The 23,049-nt window shown below is 39.4% G+C and overlaps 1 protein-coding gene across 1 annotated transcript in view; it reads right to left on the bottom strand.

Moving 5' to 3' along the window:
• Positions 1-18,193, bottom strand: part of LOC119745359 — a 32,418-nt gene extending 14,225 nt beyond the window's left edge. Inside the window, exons 1-2 of the mRNA XM_038221665.1 lie at positions 17,826-18,193; positions 5,947-6,258 (exon numbers count right to left, since the gene is read on the bottom strand). Of these exons, the coding sequence (XP_038077593.1) occupies positions 5,947-6,258; positions 17,826-17,987 (474 nt within the window). The 5' untranslated portion in view covers positions 17,988-18,193. The remainder of the gene's footprint in view (positions 1-5,946; positions 6,259-17,825) is intronic.
• Between the last annotated feature and the right edge of the window lie 4,856 nt (positions 18,194-23,049).

The following is a 23,049-nucleotide window of genomic DNA, read 5'->3' as shown; positions in this document are numbered from 1 at the left end:
ATGGGAATTGAAGGTGGAAGTGGCGTTGAGGTAAAATGGAGAGGGAACATTTTTGTCACGTTTATTTCTTGCTGCATGGTGGGAGAATTGCGAAATGTAGATCAAATTGAAGCAGAACGGGCATGTGTGATGAACTGGAGATTTAGTTTCATATGCTTCAGAATTAAAAAAAAAAAATCATCAAATTACACAAAACGATGCTTGTGCACGTAATACTTGAAGGTTTATTTAGCAAACAAACAGTGAGAAACACTACGCGACAGCACCGTGAACCTTGACAGTGCTCGTGAAAAAAATTGGTTACCTAAATTTCCGTAATGATGCGCTTGTTTTTAGATGACTAAACTAAAAGCTGAGCAAACTTTAACAAGTTGAAGTATAAAACAACTGTGTAATAGAACTCAACAAAGCAACTCAGAATCAACATTTTTTTCAAGATTTTAAAAAGTATTGACGTTTTCATGACGATGAGTTACAAGTACGAGTAACATGTTTATTAAATGAGATGTAAATTGTAATCAGAAAATTTAACACGGTGTAAAAGACAATAAGCCAATTCGACATCTCGTGTACAATTCACGCAATGCATTGTGGGACAGAGTTTTGGATAAACAAACCCACATAATGCTGTAAAGTTTGCTATTTGGGTGGACTAGGACCGTGTGACGTGTTTTGTTTATCAAACAAATTGCATTGCTCAGACGCGCGAGTGAAATGTCCAATTGGCTATTTATGGAGATAGATGTACATGTACATGGTCAGCTACTGCAAAACTTTCATTTGCATAACTGCAGGAAAAGTTTGAAAACTTGTGAACAGTAGGATGAGAGAACAATTTCAGATGCTATGCATTTTTACTCACACAAAACTGAGTTGAATTGAATTGAATTGAATTGCTGCGGTGGAGTTATACTGTAAATTGCGATGTTAATCATATATGCAGAGGACCCTGGATGTACAGTAACACAATGAGCACAAACGTCTTCAAGATTCCAGGATAATATGTTTGCCAACTCAGCGGGGGAAAAACAGCCACATCGGGTGAATGGGTCGCCATTGTTGGCCACAAATCACTGCAGTCCTTCTTTAGACATGGACAACCCTCGGTTTTTGACTGGGGGGGGGGGGAAGGGGGGCTACATAGGACAACAAAACAGGAATGTATTGGAAATGAACAAATTCTGGGAGCCAGAGTCAACATGCAGAAAATTCCAAGGGAATTGTTACTCTAATGATTGCGCATACCTCCAGGCCTACATACACACTTGTAAATGGTGATTGGAATTTTTTGCCAATAGGGCATTTGTACAAGTGTTTAGATCAGGATTTGTCATGTCTGGCGACTAATGAGCCATGCCAAGAATGCTACCATACCTACACCTCTACTCTACTGGGATGGACTGAGCCCATACTATGGGCCAATTTCATGGTATTTCAAGGCTGGGCCAATTTCATGGTATTGCTAACCACAGAATTTTGTGTGTGTACAATCACCATTCTGTGCTGACACCACAAGCACAGAAATTCTTCTCTAACCCTATATTACGCAAGGAGACCCTACAGGATGTGTGTATGGGACGAGCAAAAACTGCCGGCTTACCCAACAAATCCAGGGGAGTCAGGTTGGCGTACTAGCGGTACTTTCCTCGCCTTCCACTGCTGTGACCAGGGGCAAATTCCATGGTGCTGCTAAGCACACAAATTTGCTTAGCACAAAAAAAAGTCTGGCTTATAAAAGCAGGTTACCAGCCAAAACTCCATGTGATGTATATTGCTTGTGATTTACTTAGCATGAAAATCACATGGAGTTTTGGCTGGTAACCAGAGCTTTGCTTTTATAGGCCAGACTTTTTTGTGCTAAGCAAATTTTTGTGCTTAGCAGCGCCGTGAAATTGGGCCCTGGGTTCAATTCATGCCTGGGCCAGTAGGCCAATACATGTATGTCGACTTTTCAGTCCCTAATTGATTCCGTGGGTTTTCCTCAGAGTGTTCTTTTGGGGTTTTCCTCCCACATCTAAAACTGTATTTTTTTTCACATTGTCTTCACTTTACTGGGACCCATGGGAGACCAGTGGATTCCACTGAATGGGCAACCCAGTTAAAATAAGAATTAATTAAATAAATAAATAGAAATAAATGTATACTATCTGTCAGTCCAGTATTTTCAGCACAAGAGCTACATGTACCATGGAGGAATAAGAACACATGTACACATCAAAATCGAAAAACGACAAACAAAACAAGCAACAAAAAACCAAGAGCAAAGTTGTTGGAGTTGTTCACAAGATTACCAAATTGGCCTCTTTTGGATGTGACATTCAAACTCAGACTGCATGGATTCTGTTACCCTATATTATAAATGACCAAACACAATTTTTTTCCCCAATGCAAACAAAATCTCAAGTACATGTAGAATTGTGCACTACAGTTGGTAAGCAGCTGAGACACTTATCAGCAAACACATGTACCTATGTTTGCACACACACTTACAGGAAAACTCTCTTTTTTTTTGATTGGCAGGCAGGCTAAGCCAAACCAGTGCCTGAGGGGTTTCAGAACAGATCAATCACTGCATGCACTGGAGCATTTCTTGGTGATTGGAGGAACATGTACAGTACCGGTACATGCACATGCTGTGGGCCAATTTCATTTATTTAAGAAACACGCACATGTAATGGTAAATGTACCATGTACAATGTTAGTCATGTTCTTGAGCCAAGATACCACATTTCATCAAGTATCTAGGCACTAGAATGGGGCAAGTACTTGTGCCATGTATGTGTGTCCACGTTTCTATATGTGACCCGCTCTGCAAAAATGAGTCTGATGTCGCATAGCTTGAATTCCAGCTTTCACCACTTTTAAATGGAAACAGTGAAAATTTGCTCAAAATTTGGATTTTTTGTTTTTGTTTTATTTTGGTTGTTTGATAGTTTTAGTTCAGATATCTTACACAGAAATTTAAATATTGTAAGAAAAAGACCAACAAATTCATGATTTTTGGTGATTTTCTTGGTTAGTTACAGTGTATTTGTAATTTTTAAACCCTTTTTTCTTCATTGAGACATTTCTTGCTTGGCAAAAACTTGACAGAATTAAAAAAAGGCACAACAGTGCAACCAAACGTCCTAGAGAGGCCCATGATATACCAAATGAAAGCTTATTTCATTCCCATTTTATTAATGTAGTTAACTCAAAATGTCAGTTTTGCCACAACAGACTCATTTTTGTGGAGCGGGTCACATATAGCTGAATGGTTGGGTAAACATGCATGTCAAGTCGTTTTTGGTCAATCAAAAACAAGGATCCACAGATTGAAAAAGTAAAGCAAAATTATTATTTGTCTTCTTTGATATGAACAAGGGTTTCATTCACTTTGAACATAAAGTAATGCATGCATTTGAAATTATACCATGTATACAGGAGATTAGTTATGAACGGTGTTAAATTGTAAATGAATTCATCAGGAAATCAGCTTGAATTTTCAACCCGAACTCTTTAAAATCCACAAGGCAGAGCCCAACCACGATGACTTTACATGAGGCTTGATGCCTCTCGAAAGTTTCAAGTACAAAGAATGTATTGTTGGGCTTCTGAACAATGGAAGACTTTTAGCAGATTCAGGAAAGTTTCCGGCAAAACTGACTAGAAATGCAGGAAGCTAGGATTAAATTTGTTACCTGGATCAAAGTGTCAACTCCTGTCCCTCAGTCCAACGCATTCACCAGCACAGACAACACAGACACATGCATTCATGAACACCAACCGATTTTTTCCATCTACACACAAGCACACTGGAACATACCGCAATGTCTGTTCCATCGATCCAGCACCACCAGATCTAATTTCAACCTCTGCATCATTTCAGGCTTGTGTCCTTTCCACTACTATGTACTTTTTCCCCTTCTTCTTCCATCCACACAATAACTTCAATCCAAGCTGTCGATAATAACCCCCCTCTCTCCACCACTAAACAGCCCCGGCCCGGCTCACCCAGCCGCCTGCGGCGAACAACAAAAGTGGGTTTTGTTGGTTGCTTTGAAGCAGGACTAACAAACAGGCCTTTTTTCCTATTGTGCCCGCCATGTACACACACATGTACCACTGAGACTCATCTTGGGCAAAGGGAGCATACTTGTACATTCCCAAGAGAAGCTTTTCAGTGCACACCAGAGCCTTCCCACAAAAGGAAAAGTCTGAAGTAAATGCAACCCGCAGACGCCCTTTAAAATTCTGTAACCCCGATAAAAAAAAAGCAACCGCAACTCTGAAATTAAATTTCAGAGTTGTCGCTTTTTATTTCTTTGCCTGCATTGTCGTTAACTTGGCTAGACCGCGGAGGATGGCCTAGGCTAGGGGACTGACCCATTTTGAATGGAGCAAATGGAAACGGCACCGGCTGAATTTTAAATCCCATTGTGACCTGAAATCACTGCTTTTCAATCATTGCACAGCTTGTCAGCTTCCTGCAAGTCATTATCTGAGTGCCTTGGTATTTGTTGCCGAGCCAGTGTGGACCGACATCCAAATGAGACTGTGATAAATGGGCCTTTCGGAACACTCTGACATTAGATACAACAGTGCATTTCCCGCAGAGAATCAAGAGAAAACGGAATTCATCACCCAATAATTTGCTTTGATCCGTCCTGTCAAAACTTTGATACAATGGTAGTACAGGACAATTGAAAGTCATGGATGATTTCGGATAGTCAATACAGAATTCATTTCAACAAGTCCTTAGCTCTATATTCACACCATCCAAACCAAGTTTTGTGGTAATGTTCTTTCATGAGCTTAGGATGTTTTGTTAGTAAGGAAAAAATATACTGAGCTTTTTTGGTGTGGGTTTGAGTGCACTACATGTACTTAAAAAAATTACAAATCTTGGATTGGGTTCACTGCATTTTTTAAAGTAAAAAGTACACAAGTATGAGCAATTTGACACTGTCCCACATGAATTTCAGTATTTTTTACTCAAAACAAGGCCAAACAATTGCCCATATGGTAATAATTACCTAATTTTATAAATTAATCAGTTTAAAGGTGCATTCTCCGTGCTTATTTCGAGTTTCACCTCAAAAAATCGATTGTTTTTTTTTCAATTGCTATTTTCTTAGCAATATAAAATAATTATTCACTTTTGAATGAGAAAATCCACCAAACGTTGAGTTATTGAATTATTTCTTCACAAAATTTGAGTTATTGGCTGCCAGACAACAATTAGGCTCTCGCAGGGCGGGTTATCTGTGCACAAAATGAAAGCCTGTTTTCAGAGAGATGCAGATGCCCAAAATCAGAATAAATTTTTTTTTTGTGTGAAAACAAAACATACTCATTGAAAATTCGTCCGGAGAAAAAAATTGATTGTTTGAAGAGCATGGAGTATGAATCAATTACCTTAAAGCTATAGTCCATCATTTGCAGCCATCCGAAAAGTAACTGGCGTAATTATTGCTGAAAAACAAACTTGGTTGAAAGATAGTAAGGGAACTAAACTCCCTGTGAAATTATTCTTTCTGGGAAGCTGTCATTTTGAAGTAATCAACGAAAGAAGGCATTTCCAACGGTGATTCTTAAGAAGCACCGTAGGAAAATTTAAATTAGTAGTTCGTTTTGTTATTCAGCGCAGCGCGCACAAGTATTGGAACGACGCACACGCGCGCGCGGTTGTTGTAATTCGTCGGATCAGTGCGCGACGTCGCGTATAGCTGCAATTCAAAACAATTCAAAACAGGATTCAGTAACTTTTGATTTGAAATTGAGATCTTAGAATGCTGTTTTTCTCGGAATGTACAGCTGAAGCTTAGCTGAAACTTCATCAGGTTAGTTGCTCAGTATCCTTCATTAGATTTTGAACACTTTTGTTGCTTCAAACGAACAAAATGCACAAATTACAAATGATGGACTGTAGCTTTAACATAAAACTCTGAAAACTGAAATGCTTACCTCATTTGGGTCCACCTGATATTCCTGTGACATAGCACACTCCATTACGGTCCCGCCCGGGGAAAGATCAAGGGTCGAGTAGGGCGGAGGCATGTCCTGGGGTCCGATGACCGGGGTGGGGGTGGACAGGTCGTCCATGAACTCGTTGGACTCCACCAGGACGCGATCATTAGAGATGGCTGTGTAGTCCGGCGGGGAGTAGGGAGGGGGCGGGGCTAAGGGCGGGGTGAAGACCGAATCGGTGGGCATGATGATGTCGCTGAAGAAGGAGTCCCTTGCCAGGTTGCTGCACTGGGATCGACGAACAACCATCTACGAGAAATTTAAAAAAAAGAAGAATATTTTGAGGACTTGTCACATTTTAGCAAAATCTCAAAATTTCAGCAAAGCTTGTCATTTTTTTGTTACATCTTGCATACTCTGCTCCTGTGTCAAAGAATCAAAAAGTCATTAATTTGTTTAAACATACTTAAAAGCTTGGGGGAAAAAAACCCAGAAAGTTAAAAAGAAAAATCAAGGAGCTTGGGTGACTCAGCACCAAAACAGAACAGATTTGAAAGTTGGAATCGAAATCACGACACAACAATTTTTTGACTGTTGCCATGGAGTTGATTCCTACATGTAGCAACTCCCAATAATTTCTGAAAACGTGACGAGTCCAACCTGAAAAAGTTCTGAACCAATGTAATGTCAAAACCCAGTACCATGTATGCCAGTACAGCCCTTGCCTTATAAGGAATCACTTTAAGGACGGCATTGGTGATTTAAAAACTATAAATCACAGATTTGTCAATGAAAATCCACAGAAAAGACAAGTTTTTGTTTCCAAATGAAGATGAACTTCAAGTCAGACAAACCTTGCATCCTTTGTTCCCACTCAGAGCACAGAAAACAACATGCCGCCTCCCTGCTCAGTTGCAGAGTCAAGAGTGAATTGTTGTTGTTTTCTCTCAAGATCTACAGGCTGCACAATTCCTTGCTTGCATTCCAGCTAATGGGATAAGTTATAAAGTGCTTGGGCCATGTTCCAAAACAAGACTAGTCTGCTCATGTAATAGCAGTGTTGATCACTAATCTGAAATGCAATCAGCAAATCATGTCAGTGATTCCTTTTATCTCGTGTGTGAGTAGGGACTTAGCATTTGTCACCCTGAACAAAACATGCCTGACACTTGTTGGTACACAAGCAACATTTTTGCCAGGATTATAACTCTCAACCATTTGTTTTAAAAGCTTCTAGCAAGTGTTGGACTCATTAAAGGGCAATTAGTGGGTTTCACTTTAAAGCTTCTTTGTTTGAAAAAGCTTCTTATGAGCGTTTTGGACAGATTACAAAGCAATTAGCAGATTTTTAACAGTACACTTTCTTTAGGAACTGAGTATATTTAAAGATTTTTAAAGTCAGGTTTGGGCAATTTCAGCATTATGTAATGTCTGTGACAGAACTTTTACGAGCTCAGTGAATAAACCTGAAAATGTATTTTCAAAATCTTATACGGCCATCATCCAGTAATGGTCAAGGAGATTACAGACTAGAAGTTTTGGCTAATTTCTCTGAATCATTAATTAGATATCATGGTTAATTGGCTCTGCCACGGACATTACACTTCCTTTCATAACACTGGAATTATCATATCCTCGTGAACTATTCTACTCTCTTGAATAATTATTTCTTCAGTTATTTTTTTCGGTGCTTACAAGTAGCAAAGATGTGTGCTCAGCTATTCAATGAAGTTTTTGTCTGCTGGGTCAAAATGCAATGGTTCTGCCAAGCTACACATTTTGGGCGGTGAACTGTTTTTGCTTGGCTTTCAAGAAAAAACTCTGCAGCCAAGACTTAAATACATGTAAACAGTTGATGGGAATAGAAAAAAAAAGAAGAAAAAAGAAAGTCTTGCAAAAATACAATAAATATATGCACATCATCATTGGTTCTGAAAAGAATGACTGCACAACATAGGTTATGGTGGAATAAAAAAAAATATGCAAATATCTACAGCATAAGGCTGAAAGGTAAGCAGATTTGTGAAGATCCATCAATGACATACCGATACCTGTAGCATCTGCTTAAATGCACACATGCACATGCATGACACGGCAGGCCTATCCCTGCTTTTCCAACATAATTAACACCATCTTACCTGTACCTTGGTCCTTCCAATGCATCATTATAACTTGTCTTATAACCAAAGGCCCCCTCATCACACAACACCACCGGTACCTGAAGTGCGGCATTAAACCACACACTAATGAGTAAACTCACCTGCATGTACATGAACATGTACCCAAAGGAGGGCAAGCATCTTAAGCTCCGACAAAATTTGAGGTTCCAAGCTCTCCCTGTTTCAACTCTCTCTCCAAACCAAGCATCTGCGGTCCGAGCAACTCTAGGCACTGACTGATTGCTCCCAGCAAGGCTAACAAGAGCCAAGACAACCTTCTACTAATGAGCTCAACAAACCATCAATCCCAGAGAAGAAGAAAAAAAAGCACCGGCATTCCTGACAAATGACCTTTCGGTCCCAACTAACAGATCTTTCTCATGCCCCCTGCCAGCGTTTTCTAAACCTGCTTTCGCCTTGAAACACCATCCACAACAAACCAGTTGCCCTGCTATCTGGAGGAAAAAACTTCCTCAAGCCAAAATTCTCAACTCAATAGAAACACCGCACAGGCAAAGAGATGGGTTTTAGATTATAAAATTTCTTCTCAGATGCCTTTCTGATCTTGCAGCTGTCTTAAGATTTGTAGCATGCATCCCAGTTGGAAACAAAATATTTGGCTAGTATCAGAAACTATGTTGATGGATGTATAGTGAAACCTGGATGGATATACACTAGTTTCATCACAGGAAACCGACAACATTTACTGCAAGTAAAAACAAGCAATGATTTGAAACTCCCCCCCCCCCATCCTGTTTGCAGAGCATGTCTTTGTCTATCTCTGCACAAACTCTCTCGCTGTGTCGTCATGGCGAGATGACCATTTATAGGCAAAGTCTTCCTCCAGCAGACTCCAAACAATAATACAATACCCCAGGCTTGATGCGCAGGGCACGCATCTTGGCTTCGCCTCACACACAAAGCAACAGCTTGTAAAATGATCAACTTCTTCAGTGGGGATCAAAATACATGTACTTGTAGCTTGGGGCAATATTTAAAAAGTACTATCAAATTGGTGTTGCGATACTAATTTAAAATCCAGAAGTATTTAAGCATTTATCCAGGGAATCTACTTTACATGTTTTCATTGGAATTCTTTACAATATGAAACTAAACATAGGTTTGAGGCTACTACATCTAGTAGTACTGTATGATTAGGCCATGATTAGGCCTACTTATTGTGTTATTCTAGAGGGGGGGGGAAATGGTGCAGCTGTTTTAGTAATAAATAAAAGATGACCCAAATAGAATTACAACTGACAGTCTGCATGCAACAAAAATTCAATGCAGTTCTGTAGGAAAATCATCAGGAAAACTGACACAGGTATCCATTTTCATAATTAATTATATTTTTTGCTGGTATCCAAACTATCCATCTTAAAGAGCTAGCTTAGCTGCTAAAGCAAAAAAAAAAAAAAAACCCAAAATGTGTCCATTGTGTATGCAGCTCAGTGTATTTGGACTCTGTGAATAAGTGAGATCTAATGAAAGTATTTTAGTATACACTGTAGTTGTTTTGTAATTTCTCACTTTAAAACAATTAGGGTTTTTTTGTGGTTTCTAATTTTTTGTTTGTCTTTTTTCTGAATATTATCAAATTTCAACTTGAAGTCATTTAGCACAAATCATATAACACCTAAGTAGATCCCTGTCAATTGATTGGTGGAATTTAGTCATATGACATTGAACCATTTGCCCCATTTCACTGACAAATTTTCCATTGTATGATTTACGTCATACAGCATGCTATTTGGTTCCATTTACCGAGTATTTTGGTTCCATTCGTTTTGCTCCATTGCACGCGCGCCTCCATATCGATCGCGGAGCATGAAGTTTGCATTATGTGTTGACCGTACATGACCGACTGTACTGACACTTTGTTGATAGCAATATTTGACACAAACCCTGGCACTTATAATAGTGGGTTTATATTTGTTGTGGATGGCCACAGAAATGAAATAAAACTGAAGGTAAGCCTAAGATATTTTTTCATAAAATATCAAATGACAAGGATCTATACAGGGTGAGTAAAACAAAAACGAAACCCAAATGTCGGGACCATTTTCTTAGTGAAGTTCTGCATGTAGCACTTTCAAAATCTAGGATATGAAAGCCCAATTCATAATCTTTCTGTTAGTATAAGAATCATTCAAATCACCCATGTACTTTTCAAGTTACGGAATTTTAAACACAACCACCGTTTTAAAGTTCTGCCCATGGATCACAAAAAAAGGTATGTGTTATTTCAGCAAAACAAAAACAATTGACACACATCCCTATGTGATTCGTTTTCGTTTTGCTGAAAGAACGCACACCTTTTTTTGTGATCTGTGGACAGAACTTTAAAATGGTGGTTGTATTTAAAATTCCTTGAAAATTACATGAGTGATTTGAAGGATTCTTGGACTAAAAGAAAGCTTATGAATTAGGCTTTCATATCGTACATTTTGAAAGTGCTACTTGCAAAACTTCACTAAAACAATGGTCCCAACATTTGGGTTTCGTTTTTTTTACTCACCCTGTATAGGTGTTATACAATAATGAATGTTTTTCAATTTGTGCAATGGAAGGAATATTTTCATTCGGTGAAAGATGGACTGTTTCATTCAACTCGGCTATGCCTCGTTGAATGGAACAGTCAATCTTTCATCGAATGAAAATATTCCTTTCATTGCACTCATAAACATTCATTATTTGTATACCATCTAGCCTAGATAATGAGAGTGTTGAACCCAAGTTGAATGCGAAATGCCAAAGCGAATATATCTGTGGCAAATTAGCAAATTGGTACCGTTCAAATTAGCCCAATTTCACTGCAATAAATTGGTGATGTGAACTGCACTTCATCATTCCTGATCAAGTACATGTGGGAGGTCCTCACTCCTCATTACAAGTACTTCACACAGCCAAGTTACATGTACTGTAGGGTGAATTGTTGAAAAACTCATTTCAACAAAGCCCAAGTGATGACAACCAACTTACATACATGTTCACTCCCATACTCTCCCCATCCCCTAGGCATGTGCAAGATGAACAAGTACGGTACAGTAACATTGTAACTTCCTCCATAAGAGAGAAAAAAAGAGGCACTTACATCCAAGAGTGTTTTCCATCAAAACTTTCAAAGAGACTGAACAACTTCATTCCCATACTCTACGAGGCACTCTGCTTTACATACATGTACATGACAAAAAAAGTAAAACAGGACAGCTAAGTGACAGAAATTGACAGGCCAGGCCAACTCCAAATTGGACACCTCAAGTCAAAGGGTCTTGCTGAGAGAGATGTGTTGGGTGGGTATAGTGTAAAGGGCCATCACTAAGGGGGGTCCCGGGTAGCTCTTGCAGCCTTGAAATCGATGCCATTATGGGCTGGTCTCACCTGGGACGTTGGAAATGTCAAACATGCTAAGTCCAGACGGTTAAAATGTGAAGATGAGGAATGATAGTACACTCTTTTGTCTGTCTGTCTGTCTGATCTTAAAGAAGCAATGAATGAAATAAATTTGAAGTTTACCACATGTGTGTTACTTTTGCATGCCTCTGGAGTGCATGACAAAATATGGTCGCTTTTGAGACTTAACTTTTTCCAAACTTTTTAATAATACTATTTACGATACCCGTTTTATTTCATGATGTAACTGAGGGTACTTATTACATTGATACTCACTGCAACATTGTACACATTTTAATTAAAGCTAAAGTGTAAAGATCTATTTAGCTAATTGTAAATTAAGCTATAAAGATAATATTTCACTTACATATCAACAAGTCACAACTTTGTTAAGTTATGTAACAATTTATAGATTACATTTAAAAACTAGCAAACCTTTCACTTACATAGTGTTGTTGGTCAATCTTTAAATTAAGTGTCCAAAGTGTGAGAATTTTCCTGTCCGTTATCTCTGAAGCTTTGTAATTATTTGCCAATGAAGTATCATTAAAAATGACTTCAAACTATTTTGTATTTGATTGATTAGGTTGTTGCTTTACATATTCTATACGAAGAAAGAATGCACGAAGGAGTGCATCCAGATTACAAAATCATACATGTCAGATGCAACAGGAACAGGAAAAAATGTGGACCCAGATTTATTGAATGACCCACCTCCAAAAAAAACCCACCACATTTCTACATGCAATACAAAACTTTCACAAAAATCACCAAATGAAAGAACACAGCATATCTTCAAGATACTCACAGCCATTTTAGGCAGTCCCACGCTAAGAACTCCACAATGTAATTTCCTGCTCCAGCTGTTTGGAGAGTTGCCACTTACCTGTGCTCGCTGTCGGCATCTGAAGCCAAATTTAGCGACAAATTTCATCTACCTGGAGTTTCCTGACTATCAGGTATCGGTCCAACTCAATGATTGTTATTATCACAAAAATACCTTATGGTTACTGCCTGCAAGTGCCTTGATGTTTCGCAACATACGTTGTTCTTGAGTGTGTACTTTTTGTAAAGTTCAAGTAAAAGACCATGGGTATAATAATATACCTGTACGGTACCTGTACACAGAGCTTTAAATGTGTACTTGTAGCCCAAGTTCGCCCATTTTTGGTTGAACCTTTCTGAATCCTTAAAAAAAAAAGCTGAGCAGAAACCAAATGGACCAAGGAACGATTTAATCACAGTGGCGTACGTGTTATAGTGACAGGGCTGTTCCTGTATCCTGCAAAATTTATCCCGAATTCCTTGAGATTTTGAAGGATTTGGGCAGATTCAAACATACATGCATACAAACTTGTAAACAGACAAACAAACACACCAAATCTAAACAAACTTCTAAGTCATTCCTTCAAAGAAATGAGTAGTCTTTAAGACAGAACTCCCATGGCTCCTTTGCCATGAGTACCACTCTGAATATGAGTATGAGTACTTTGCGATGAGTACGAGTACCGGTACTTTGCCACGAGTATGAGTTTGAGTACTTTGCCACGAGTATGAGTTTGAGTACTTTGCCACGAGTACGAGTTTGAATACTTTGCCACGAGTATGAGTTTGAGTACTTTGCCACGAGTATGAGTTTGAGTACTTTGCCACGAGTACGAGTTTGAGTACTTTGCCACAAGTATGAGTACAAATACTCTGCCATGAGTACAACTCTGAGTATGAGTACAAGTACTTTGCCAGTAGTATGAGTACTTTGCCAGTAGTATGAGTACGAGTACTTTGCCATGAGTATGACTCCGAGTATGAGTACATGAACTTTGCCATGAGTACGACTCTGAGTATGAGTTCAAGTTCTTTTCCATGAGTATGAGTATGAGTACTTTCCCACAAGTATGAGTACAGGAACTTTGCCACAAGTACGATTCTGAGTGTGAGTACAAGTACTTTGCCATGAGTACGAGTACTGTACATGTAATTTGTTCTTGGAAGGAAGAATATGAATAGTTTGCAATGAGTACCAGTATGAGTACAACTACGAGCACCTTGCTGTGAGTACGAGTATCAGTACAAGCATGAGTATCATTATCTTGCTATGAGTACAGGCATGAGTACAGGTTTTTTTTTTCATTTTCAAGTACAAACTGACATTCTCTTGAGTATGAGTATGAGGACCAGTACAAAAAAGTACTCAAGAACCGGTATGAGTCTGAGTACAAGAATGAGTTTTACAACACTGTACTCATGTACCTGTATTCCTGAGATGGTGCACCCAACCAGTAGCACAAACCCCGTTCAAAACAAAAAGCAGGAATTCTGCTTTCATAACCGAATTTCATGAGCTCAGCAGGAATGCACTATGCAAGCATTTGCATTTCCCAAAGTGCTGGCTACTTTGTCGATATGATCAGAAAACTTACTGTAAACATACGGTGGTGTTGTCACAAGTTCTTACCAGCTGCGAAGCAGGGTGGAAAGCTTTTAAAGTTGCTTTCATTCCAAACCATGGGAAGTGGATTAACTGCCAGCACAGAGCAAAGAAACACTCTCAGCTGTCAAAATGACATCAAGGGCAGGCGGGAGGGGAGGGTAATAGATATGGATATTATTGGTCACAACACGATGGTTGAGATTCCTGTCAACTGGTACGGGCTCATTGCGCAAACAAGAGAGGGCGTATTTTTACCACTTTAAAGAGCCCAGTGGACAGGACACACTTGCGTGCGCGTACTGCTTCACGCAATTCGTTTGAATGTCTCTCCCAGTGGTCTCCCCCAACTCTCCCTTTGTTACCGTTGAGGGGGTACTTGTGCTCGAAGGACATACATGTAGACCATTCTGAGCAAGCTACCGCTGTACACCGAAGAAGATCCCCTTCAAAAAGCTTCATGCCAGCTATTGTTTCGATCTTCAAATGCCAGTAACCTGTCATGGGGCAGTTGCTTTACAATAGCTGGTACAATGATTCCGCCATTGACGGGGGCCTCTGCTGTGAATGTACAGTGATGGCGCGTTCAGAATGGTCTATGTACCGGTATCATCATATAGTATAGTGTGCTATTGTTTATGGGACAGGCTGTTACCATACTGGTACTTGATTTTGACAGATATTATCAGGTTTTGAGTATAATTAACCAGTTCACCCATGAAAATGAACGATACACGTAACTTCCTCAGTTTGATTCTTTCACCAGCAATTATGTTTTCACACTGCATGAGAAATACGCCATGCACATCATACAAATGCACATGGCAGACCTTTGAGCATGGAAGTCCGACATTAATCACGGCTGTGATTGGTCAAAGCATCTGATTCGGGTCGCTGGATTCCACTATTGCCTCCCCTGTCACCTCCGCAAATAATGACCAGCTGTGCCATGCATGTTTCTTGACAAACTCTCTCTTCTCCACCACTTTTAATATGACCCCACCCCCTTTTAAGCACTAGCCATAACTCAAGCTTTCAAACTGTGGTTTGAAAAGAGCAAGCACATGTATAAAAGGGGTCCTTTGCACTCTAAATTTAGATGTCTGACTCATACATACTTTTGATAGTGAAGGAAGTTGTGAAACCATTGTCAGGTTATAAAAATTCCCCCTGCTGGTTCAATCAGAGTTGTGTTTTGTGTCACAGACAAAGACTGCAAGCGACCCCGCAGGGATATCATGGTGGGGTTTGGAGAAGAGAGTGTTTGGCAGGGGAGTGAGAATTTCACAGGCAACAGTGACGCCTGATTACTTCCCCTCCCCTCCGTAGGGTGTTTACAGTGAGTTTCAGAGGGCTGGGAGTTCCCAGCTGATGTGAACTTGGCATAAATCACGAAATGGCTTTCGAGTCTGGGGAGTTTAATGGAAACACAAACTCATAAGATAGACTCAAAAGACATTAAATCCCTTTTGCTCTATCTAATTTTTAAAATTTAGATCCGGGTCAAACCCTGAGGTTCTGGCCAACCCCTTGCCCTCTATCAAGAATCCAACATGGCTTCTACCCGGTTTCAGAATTCTACATCCACAGGGGTAAAATCTAACCCTTATTGAAACCAGGGTTAAGGGGCTCTACCCAGAAAGATGAACCAAAATCTATGCCAACTGATCCAGATGAGTCACTCTGAAAGACAGCAGCATGTGGGTTCCCATGGAAATAAGGTTGTGGTTGAGTTCATCACAAGTCAAATCACAAGTCCATCACAAGTCAAATCACAAGTCAAATCACAAGTCCATCACAAGTCCATCACAAGTCCATCACAAGTCAAATCACAAGTCCATCACAAGTCCATCACAAGTCCATTACAAGTCCATCACAAGTCAAATCACAAGTCCATCAGAAGTCAAATCTCAAGTCAAATCACAAGTCAAATCAGAAGTCCATCACAAGCCAAATCACAAGTCCATCACAAGCCAAATCACAAGTCCATCACAAGTCCATCACAAGTCAATCACAAGTCAAATCACAAGGCAAATCACAAGTCAAATCACAAGTCAAATCACAAGTCCATCACAAGTCAAATTACAAGTCCATCAGAAGTCAAATCACAAGTCAAATCACAAGCCAAATCACAAGGCAATCAAAAGAACAGGGGATGAACAATGAGAAAGGAATGTTTTTGTCACAGTTCAGTTGAATAGCTGGGCAGTACTGTAAATTTGTTCAAATGGATGACTTAAATGAGACTCGTCAAAATTTGGTTTGTGGTGGTACCAATGAAAGGAATAGATGGAAAAAGATCACCTCACATCTAAGAAAATCAGCATTTGAAATTGTGATTTCAATTGGAAGTGTATATGTACCGGTACATATGTGCCACTGAGTTATTTATGACAATTTGAGTCTTAGCATGTCATTGTATTTATGTTCAATGGAATCCTGTAAAGCATTTCACTATTGTAAGAGTACACTTTAAGTTAGCCAAGGTTTGACTTGAATAAACAAATGTTAAGAGTTTTCAACTTTTTTCAGTATACATGTAGTTTACTATACAATACATGGTACAAGGTCGATTTAATTTATTTAAGGAACAACTATAATGTACATGTAGAATTCGAAAAAATAATTAATTAAATTGTTGAAATTGTCAGGTTGTTAATTTTATTAATTCATTATACCGGTAGGCCTACCTGGTGTACTAAGTACTGTAGCCATTTGGCTGGTTAGTGTTTGTCAACAGAGGGCGCTATGCCACATTACCACTGAAATGATTTACACTCTTTGACAGACTGGTTGGCACACTTCAATAAATTGCTAAGTGTACAAATTGAATTTGTGACCAAAACAAATTAAATTGCACTATTTTGCTCAGTGGGAATCAAACCCAGTGCCTCCTTGCTACATGTAAGCAAATGCCTCCGTGCTAAGTGGCTCAATGAAATAAGCCCAAGCTCACTGAGGACAAGATTAAAGGGGTATTATGGTCTGAAATTCCCGAAGAATTATTTTTGTCTTGGATTGTTTATTTATCCTATTTCAAAGGTCTGGTTAAAAGGAAACTAACCTAATGTCTTACCGTTCCATGAAAAACCCCCAAAAAGGCCTGTTGTTAACATCAGATGCGGCGTACATTTTGTGTACGTATTTTCAGCCATAATACACACATAACACACATAATACACACAGCACCACTACACAAAAATGTTGTTTGTCGCACGTCCGCAGAATGTGATTGCACTGTGCGGAAGGATTCACAACAAGCACTCAGTGGGCTTTATTCATGAGGCGGCCATATTAAATTGAAAGTGAGGTAAATTTTTCATGTTTTGGAACTTGCGAAGAGAAATGAAAGCAATGAAAAAGTAAATTACAAATTAATACCAGTCTGCTGCAATGAATAATTTCAGATTTGTGATTAAACATACCCTAATGTTTTAAGCTACATTAAAAAAAAAAAACGAAAATGAGGCTAGAATGCATAAATCGTCTGGCACCATCCCATTCAACAGTTCACAATTAATTAAATACATGCAGGGAACACGACCAAAATGGCTTCCTCGTGAATGAGGTCCATAGCTCGATTTTTGAGAGTCAAAATACCCTTGCATGGTTCTCTAAAGAATTACACAAAAGCGCCCAGTTTTTAAAGGATGGTTGTGTGAAAGTTATATCCTACTTTTAAATACTCTTTCCAATTAACATCATTTCGTTTGAAAATGTATTTTGTAGCCCAATTGGGTGCATTCCAGGACGTAATGTCCCTTTATATGCTGTCTCTGATTTAGTTGAATATGGCTTGCAATCACATTTGGAAGCAGTTCAATCCACTTCCCATGCAAACATATGCGTTACTGCTAGCCATAGTCGCATGAATCAAATGCAGTCCTAAGACTCACCCTTCTTGCAGTGTGTCTCTTCACGATATACGCGCAGCCGATGATGGTGGATGCGATGCAAATAACGCACGCCACGATGTTGGTGACGCAGACCGAGTACATGAGCTCCTTGACGGTGCCCGTGATCGTTGTGCAGTCCCCGACCCCCTCGAAGACCACCATGTCCTCTTGCCGGGCGCAGCGGGACTGGGTCTCGCAGCAGTGGCAGGTCAGAGGTCGCAGGTCGTCTCGGCAGCTGACTAAGGTCTGGAGGTCGGCCCCGCTCAGGCCGGAGAGCGCCGTGGCTACCAGGTGGAGCACCACGCAGACGGCCGATAGGAACGTGAAGAAGCTCAGCTGTGAACAAAAAATACAGAGAGATGAAAGATTAAATTACCGGAACTTTGTCGTGCCAATTCATAATTTGTTCCCACAATAAAATATTTCAAAATCTGTTCATAGGCCAATCCGGGCATCTATTCTATCATGAAGGCCCGCTTTAATGGCAAAAGCATTGTGCTAGCTATTGTTCAGATAATCTGTCACAAGGCAATTACTTTGTACAATGGCATGTACTATTGTTTCTCCATTGAGAGGGGCCTCATGAGTATATTGTTATCAGTAGTCCCTGGTTCTGGTGGAAGCCTTATGCCCTCTATTGATGAAACAAGAGCTCTGTGACAGTTACTCTAATGTAGCTGGCCAGCATAATAAATCCTCCATTAGTGAGGGCCACCGTGAGCTATTTTATACAGAATTATAGTAACTTTATGTATTTTGCACCAGGCAATGAGGACTCGGCAATTTTACTTTTTGGTTTAACACTGAGCAATTTTTTTTTTAAGTTAGAATTTTTTGGTCATATACTTGGCTGAATGGCTTTCAGAATTTGCATGTGGTATTAACTGTAACAATAAAGGTTTGGTAATTTATAACTGCAGAACAATGGGCTGTACACCAACAGTATAGGCCAAGTTCGGGCAAGGACCATTAGTCAACTAGTGGTTAATTTGTGACGTACTTTACGCCTGCACACTAATAGCAACCTGCGAATGTCTCTAGTCAAATGCTAGTCTAAATGTCATCGCAAAACTTCTGGATCCTAGCTGGCTCCCTGCTGTACGTTATGAATGTGCGCCACTATTGGTTACCAGCAATGCAACCAGCCCCAGTACGTTGGTTCCAAATAGTCGACTAGCGTAGTCAACCATCGTCGACTAGACAGAGTTTGGGCTAACTTTAATCGAACTATGGTTAACCAATGGTCAACAACAGTTCTTGTGCAAACTAGCCCATAGTTGGCATAGTTGACCAATTTTTGAAAGCCCCAGTTGGGGGACACACCGAGCGTGCGTGTACTGGTTCACGCTAGTATGGTGCGAAGTACGCGCAAGTTATTTTATTCTGAATCTGCCCAAACCCAAAGCATCTTCACGTGAGCGTCAGGCGCTGTCAGTGATGCGTTGGGATGTCCTTCAGTTCCAAATAGTCTCCCCCAACTCTTCCTTTGTAACCGTTTAGGGGGTACTTGTGCACGGAACCAATACAAGAAATAGACCAGGAAGTTCGTTGGCTCTTTGAGGCAAAATGCCCAATGGTGCATTATACTGCGACTGTTGGATGAATGCAAGAACAAACAAAATTACGTTTGCTTTACTGGATTGGAAAATCCTCAACAGTTTGGGCCTAATCTGGCTGAACAAACTGACTGTAGTGAAGAATAAGACAGGTGTCATGAATTCTGAACTTCTGTGTAAAATTGTGTGTGATTCATGTTGACTGTGTTTGTTGATTTAATACAATTATGCATGAATTGGGAAGTCTAAAATTCCCTGGAGATATTTTCCTTTGATTTAATTTTGTTCATGGCCATTTTAATTTGTGTTTATATTAGATCTGTTTCTGTGTTTTTCCTGCAAAATTGGTAAGAGTCTTGTATGCATTCTGAATTGATACACGCGTTTTGGCACTAGTTAATCTTAGCTTGTCAATATTGGCAATTCTTTCTGTGAACTTTTGGGTTTTCTTGAAAACTCAGTACCAGTACAAACATAGGGATGACACCTTGTTTGGGCTTTTTAGAGTATACATGTAATAGTGCCCTCTTTTACCCCCCCCCCCCCCCAACACACAATCCTCCACCATACCCCATTGTGCTAGTCTCCTTCACAAACTCCACTCCCTGTTAGGTAAAAAAAAAAAATCCCTGTACAATGTCTGTTAAATTTTATTACTTCTATGATTTACAACCCCAGGAATAAACTGCAAACACCCTACTGATAGAATGCCTGCATATACAAATCATTGTGGCCAATTCTGAAATTTTTTAGTTTTTTTTTTAGAAAGTGTTTATACCTCACGGTTAATCATTCCAGAAAAAAAAAATCTCGCCGAAAAATGAGACTCGCGAGAGCGATTAGATTTTTTGCAATTACACGGGTTGATGAGCAGGTACTGAGAGATGTGGTGTACGCTCATCGTCGCCCTCGGTCTTGGGTTTACCGAGTGAAATAAACGACTTCTAATTACACGGGCAGATTACCCTAATCCTGCTGGCCCATCGCATACCTCGGTTCCCCCATTTCCCTTAATTATATCTTTTTTACAAACACTAATTAATACAAGGCTGCAATCTGTGGCAAAAGATTTATGACCATAATTTGGAGTGGAAAAAAAAAAAATTGGCTTTTCAGCACCCGCCAATGTTGGCCGTGGAATAGGAAACCACCTATCTCGGTAATTACCTTAGATAAAAACCCAATTACAGACAGGAGCCGGCGTAATTCCATTTGGCACAATCAGATCATTTCGATTCTGATCAGACGCCGCGTCTTGTACGTGATGCTGCACTGGGAAAAACATACATTATCAGTGGCTAGCGTGTAATTGGATCGTGCGCACACGCCCGATTTGCAAGATTGGCAGTCGATCTTAAGAACCTTTTGGAACATGAATACGTCCGCCGACCGTCCCAGCCCAAGACTGCAATTCAAGAGAGTAACCGAGACTTTATTGACATGTGAAAATTAGCAATTGGACTGGTATCCTGTCCTGTTTGTAATGATTGGGCTGCTGGGGATCGTGTGTGCATGTGAACGTAATCTTGAAGAGATATATTGGTATATATTACCACGGATGCTCTCTGCATAAAATGTAGATGCATTAGTTCTCGGGAGGCATCACGTTTTGGTGTCAGTGACGAAAATGTATGTTTGCCATTAAAGCTGTACCTATGTGCCGTAACTTTATCCAAATGAAAGGCGGTGTCAAAATCTGGTATTTGAAAATACTTCACCTAACGTAAACCTAACTTCTGCTTAATTTTATTAAAATTAAAGTCTTCCAAAAACATAACTGAAAATAGCAATAGACGCCAATGGGTATACTCTGACTTGAAAAAATCAAGGAAACAAAATTAACAACTCTCCAAGTGTTCAAGAAACCTCAAATAAAAAACTTGATTTTCCATCTTTCCTGTTCTGTTCATTTTTTTGAGAATTTTTCCCCCCTCGTTTTTGGAAGCAATGATTACTGGAGTTGTGGACTCTTTCACCAATTTCATCCCAAATTCTAAGAATTTCAAGCCCAAAACCATGTTCAGATCAAGAAACCCTTCATTTTTACGAACCCTCAAGTGCATTGGACATAAAACTCTCTTTTACTATTTTAAGTGAGAAAAAGACAGCACGCAAAACTAATTTGTTTGGAGTATAGGCAACGTTGGGCTCATTTATTGGCCTATGTTCATACATACGGTACACATACATATAAGTATGTACTTCCACTCATGGTGCACCTCCGGTTGGCCAACAGAGGGCGCTATTGCAACTTCACCCATACATCAAAACCCCCGTCGTGATTTATGACATACTTGTAGGGTTCGGGTTTCAGGCTTCGCTTACCCTCAGGGCGGATCATGTGACACTCCCTCGTACATCAAATAGATGGAAAATGACAGGTGAACAATTTATTTGCTCGGGTAGCAAAAAAAATCCTCCACACTACAAAAGGGTGCAAATTGTTTGTTATCAACTCGAGCCCCAAAAATGGCACCTTTCAGGCAAAATTGTCTGTGCACCTTTCAGGCAAAATTGACTGTGACGGACAGAGAGAAAGACATAATATTAATCTTTGGCTGGTGAACTCAATTCACTCGTAATTCTGGGTTCAGATTTTTTCTGTCAAGTTATGGCAGTTGGCGCATGTCCCAATATAAATGTGATAAACTGACTAACGTTAGAGGTATGTTGCTGTTATTACATGTATTTGTGCACTGGACATTTCGAACCCAGCATGTACTGGTAACTTCAGACTCAGTCTACACATGTAACTACTGAGAAATGATTTCAATAGTAGGCCAAAAGTTTGTGACTGAATGCCTCAGATCAGGCTTCTAGATATGTAGGCTACAAAGTTTATAACATGAATGATCTTCATCAAAGAACATTTGTTACTCCAGAAAATAACTGGAAACTTCAATTTTTCCAATACAATTATACCTTCAGTCTATACATGTACCGGTAGCTACCAAGAAATGATTGCAATTGTATATTTTGTGACTGAATACCTTGGATCAGGCTTCCAGATATGTACATAGTTTATTACATATATGATCTTTATCGAAGAACATTTGTTACTCCAGAAAATAACCTGAAACTTCAGTTTTCCCAATACAATTATACCTTCAGTCTATACATGTAGCTACCAAGAAATAATTGCAATTGTATATTTTGTGACTATATACCTTGGATCAGGCTTCCAGATATGTACATAGTTTATCACATATGTATATGATCTTTATCCAAGAACATTTATTACTCCAGAAAATAACTGGAAACTTCAATTTTCCCAATACAGTTATACCTTCAGTCTATACATGTAGCTACCGAGAAATGATTGCAATGGTATATTTTGTGACTGAATACCTTGGATCAGGCTTCCAGATGTACAAAGTTTATTACATGTATATGATCTTTATGTTTATCAAAGAACATTTGTTACTCCAGAAAATAACTGGAAACTTCAATTTTTCCCAATACAATTATACCTTCAGTCTATACATGTAGCTACCGAGAAATGATTTCAATAGTATATTTTGTGACTGAATGCCTTGGATCAGGCTTCCAGACATGTACAAAGTTTATTACATATGTATATGATCTTTATCGAAGAACATTTGTTACTCCAGAAAATCACCGGTGACATTAATTTTCCAAATACAATTATTTTCTGACAAATGACAAAC

Source organism: Patiria miniata, unplaced genomic scaffold, assembly GCF_015706575.1.
Source record: "Patiria miniata isolate m_02_andy unplaced genomic scaffold, ASM1570657v1 HiC_scaffold_7, whole genome shotgun sequence".
Classification (NCBI taxonomy): domain Eukaryota; kingdom Metazoa; phylum Echinodermata; class Asteroidea; order Valvatida; family Asterinidae; genus Patiria; species Patiria miniata.
Note: the sequence above shows the minus strand (reverse complement) of the source record. Positions and strands in the feature narration are given on the sequence as shown.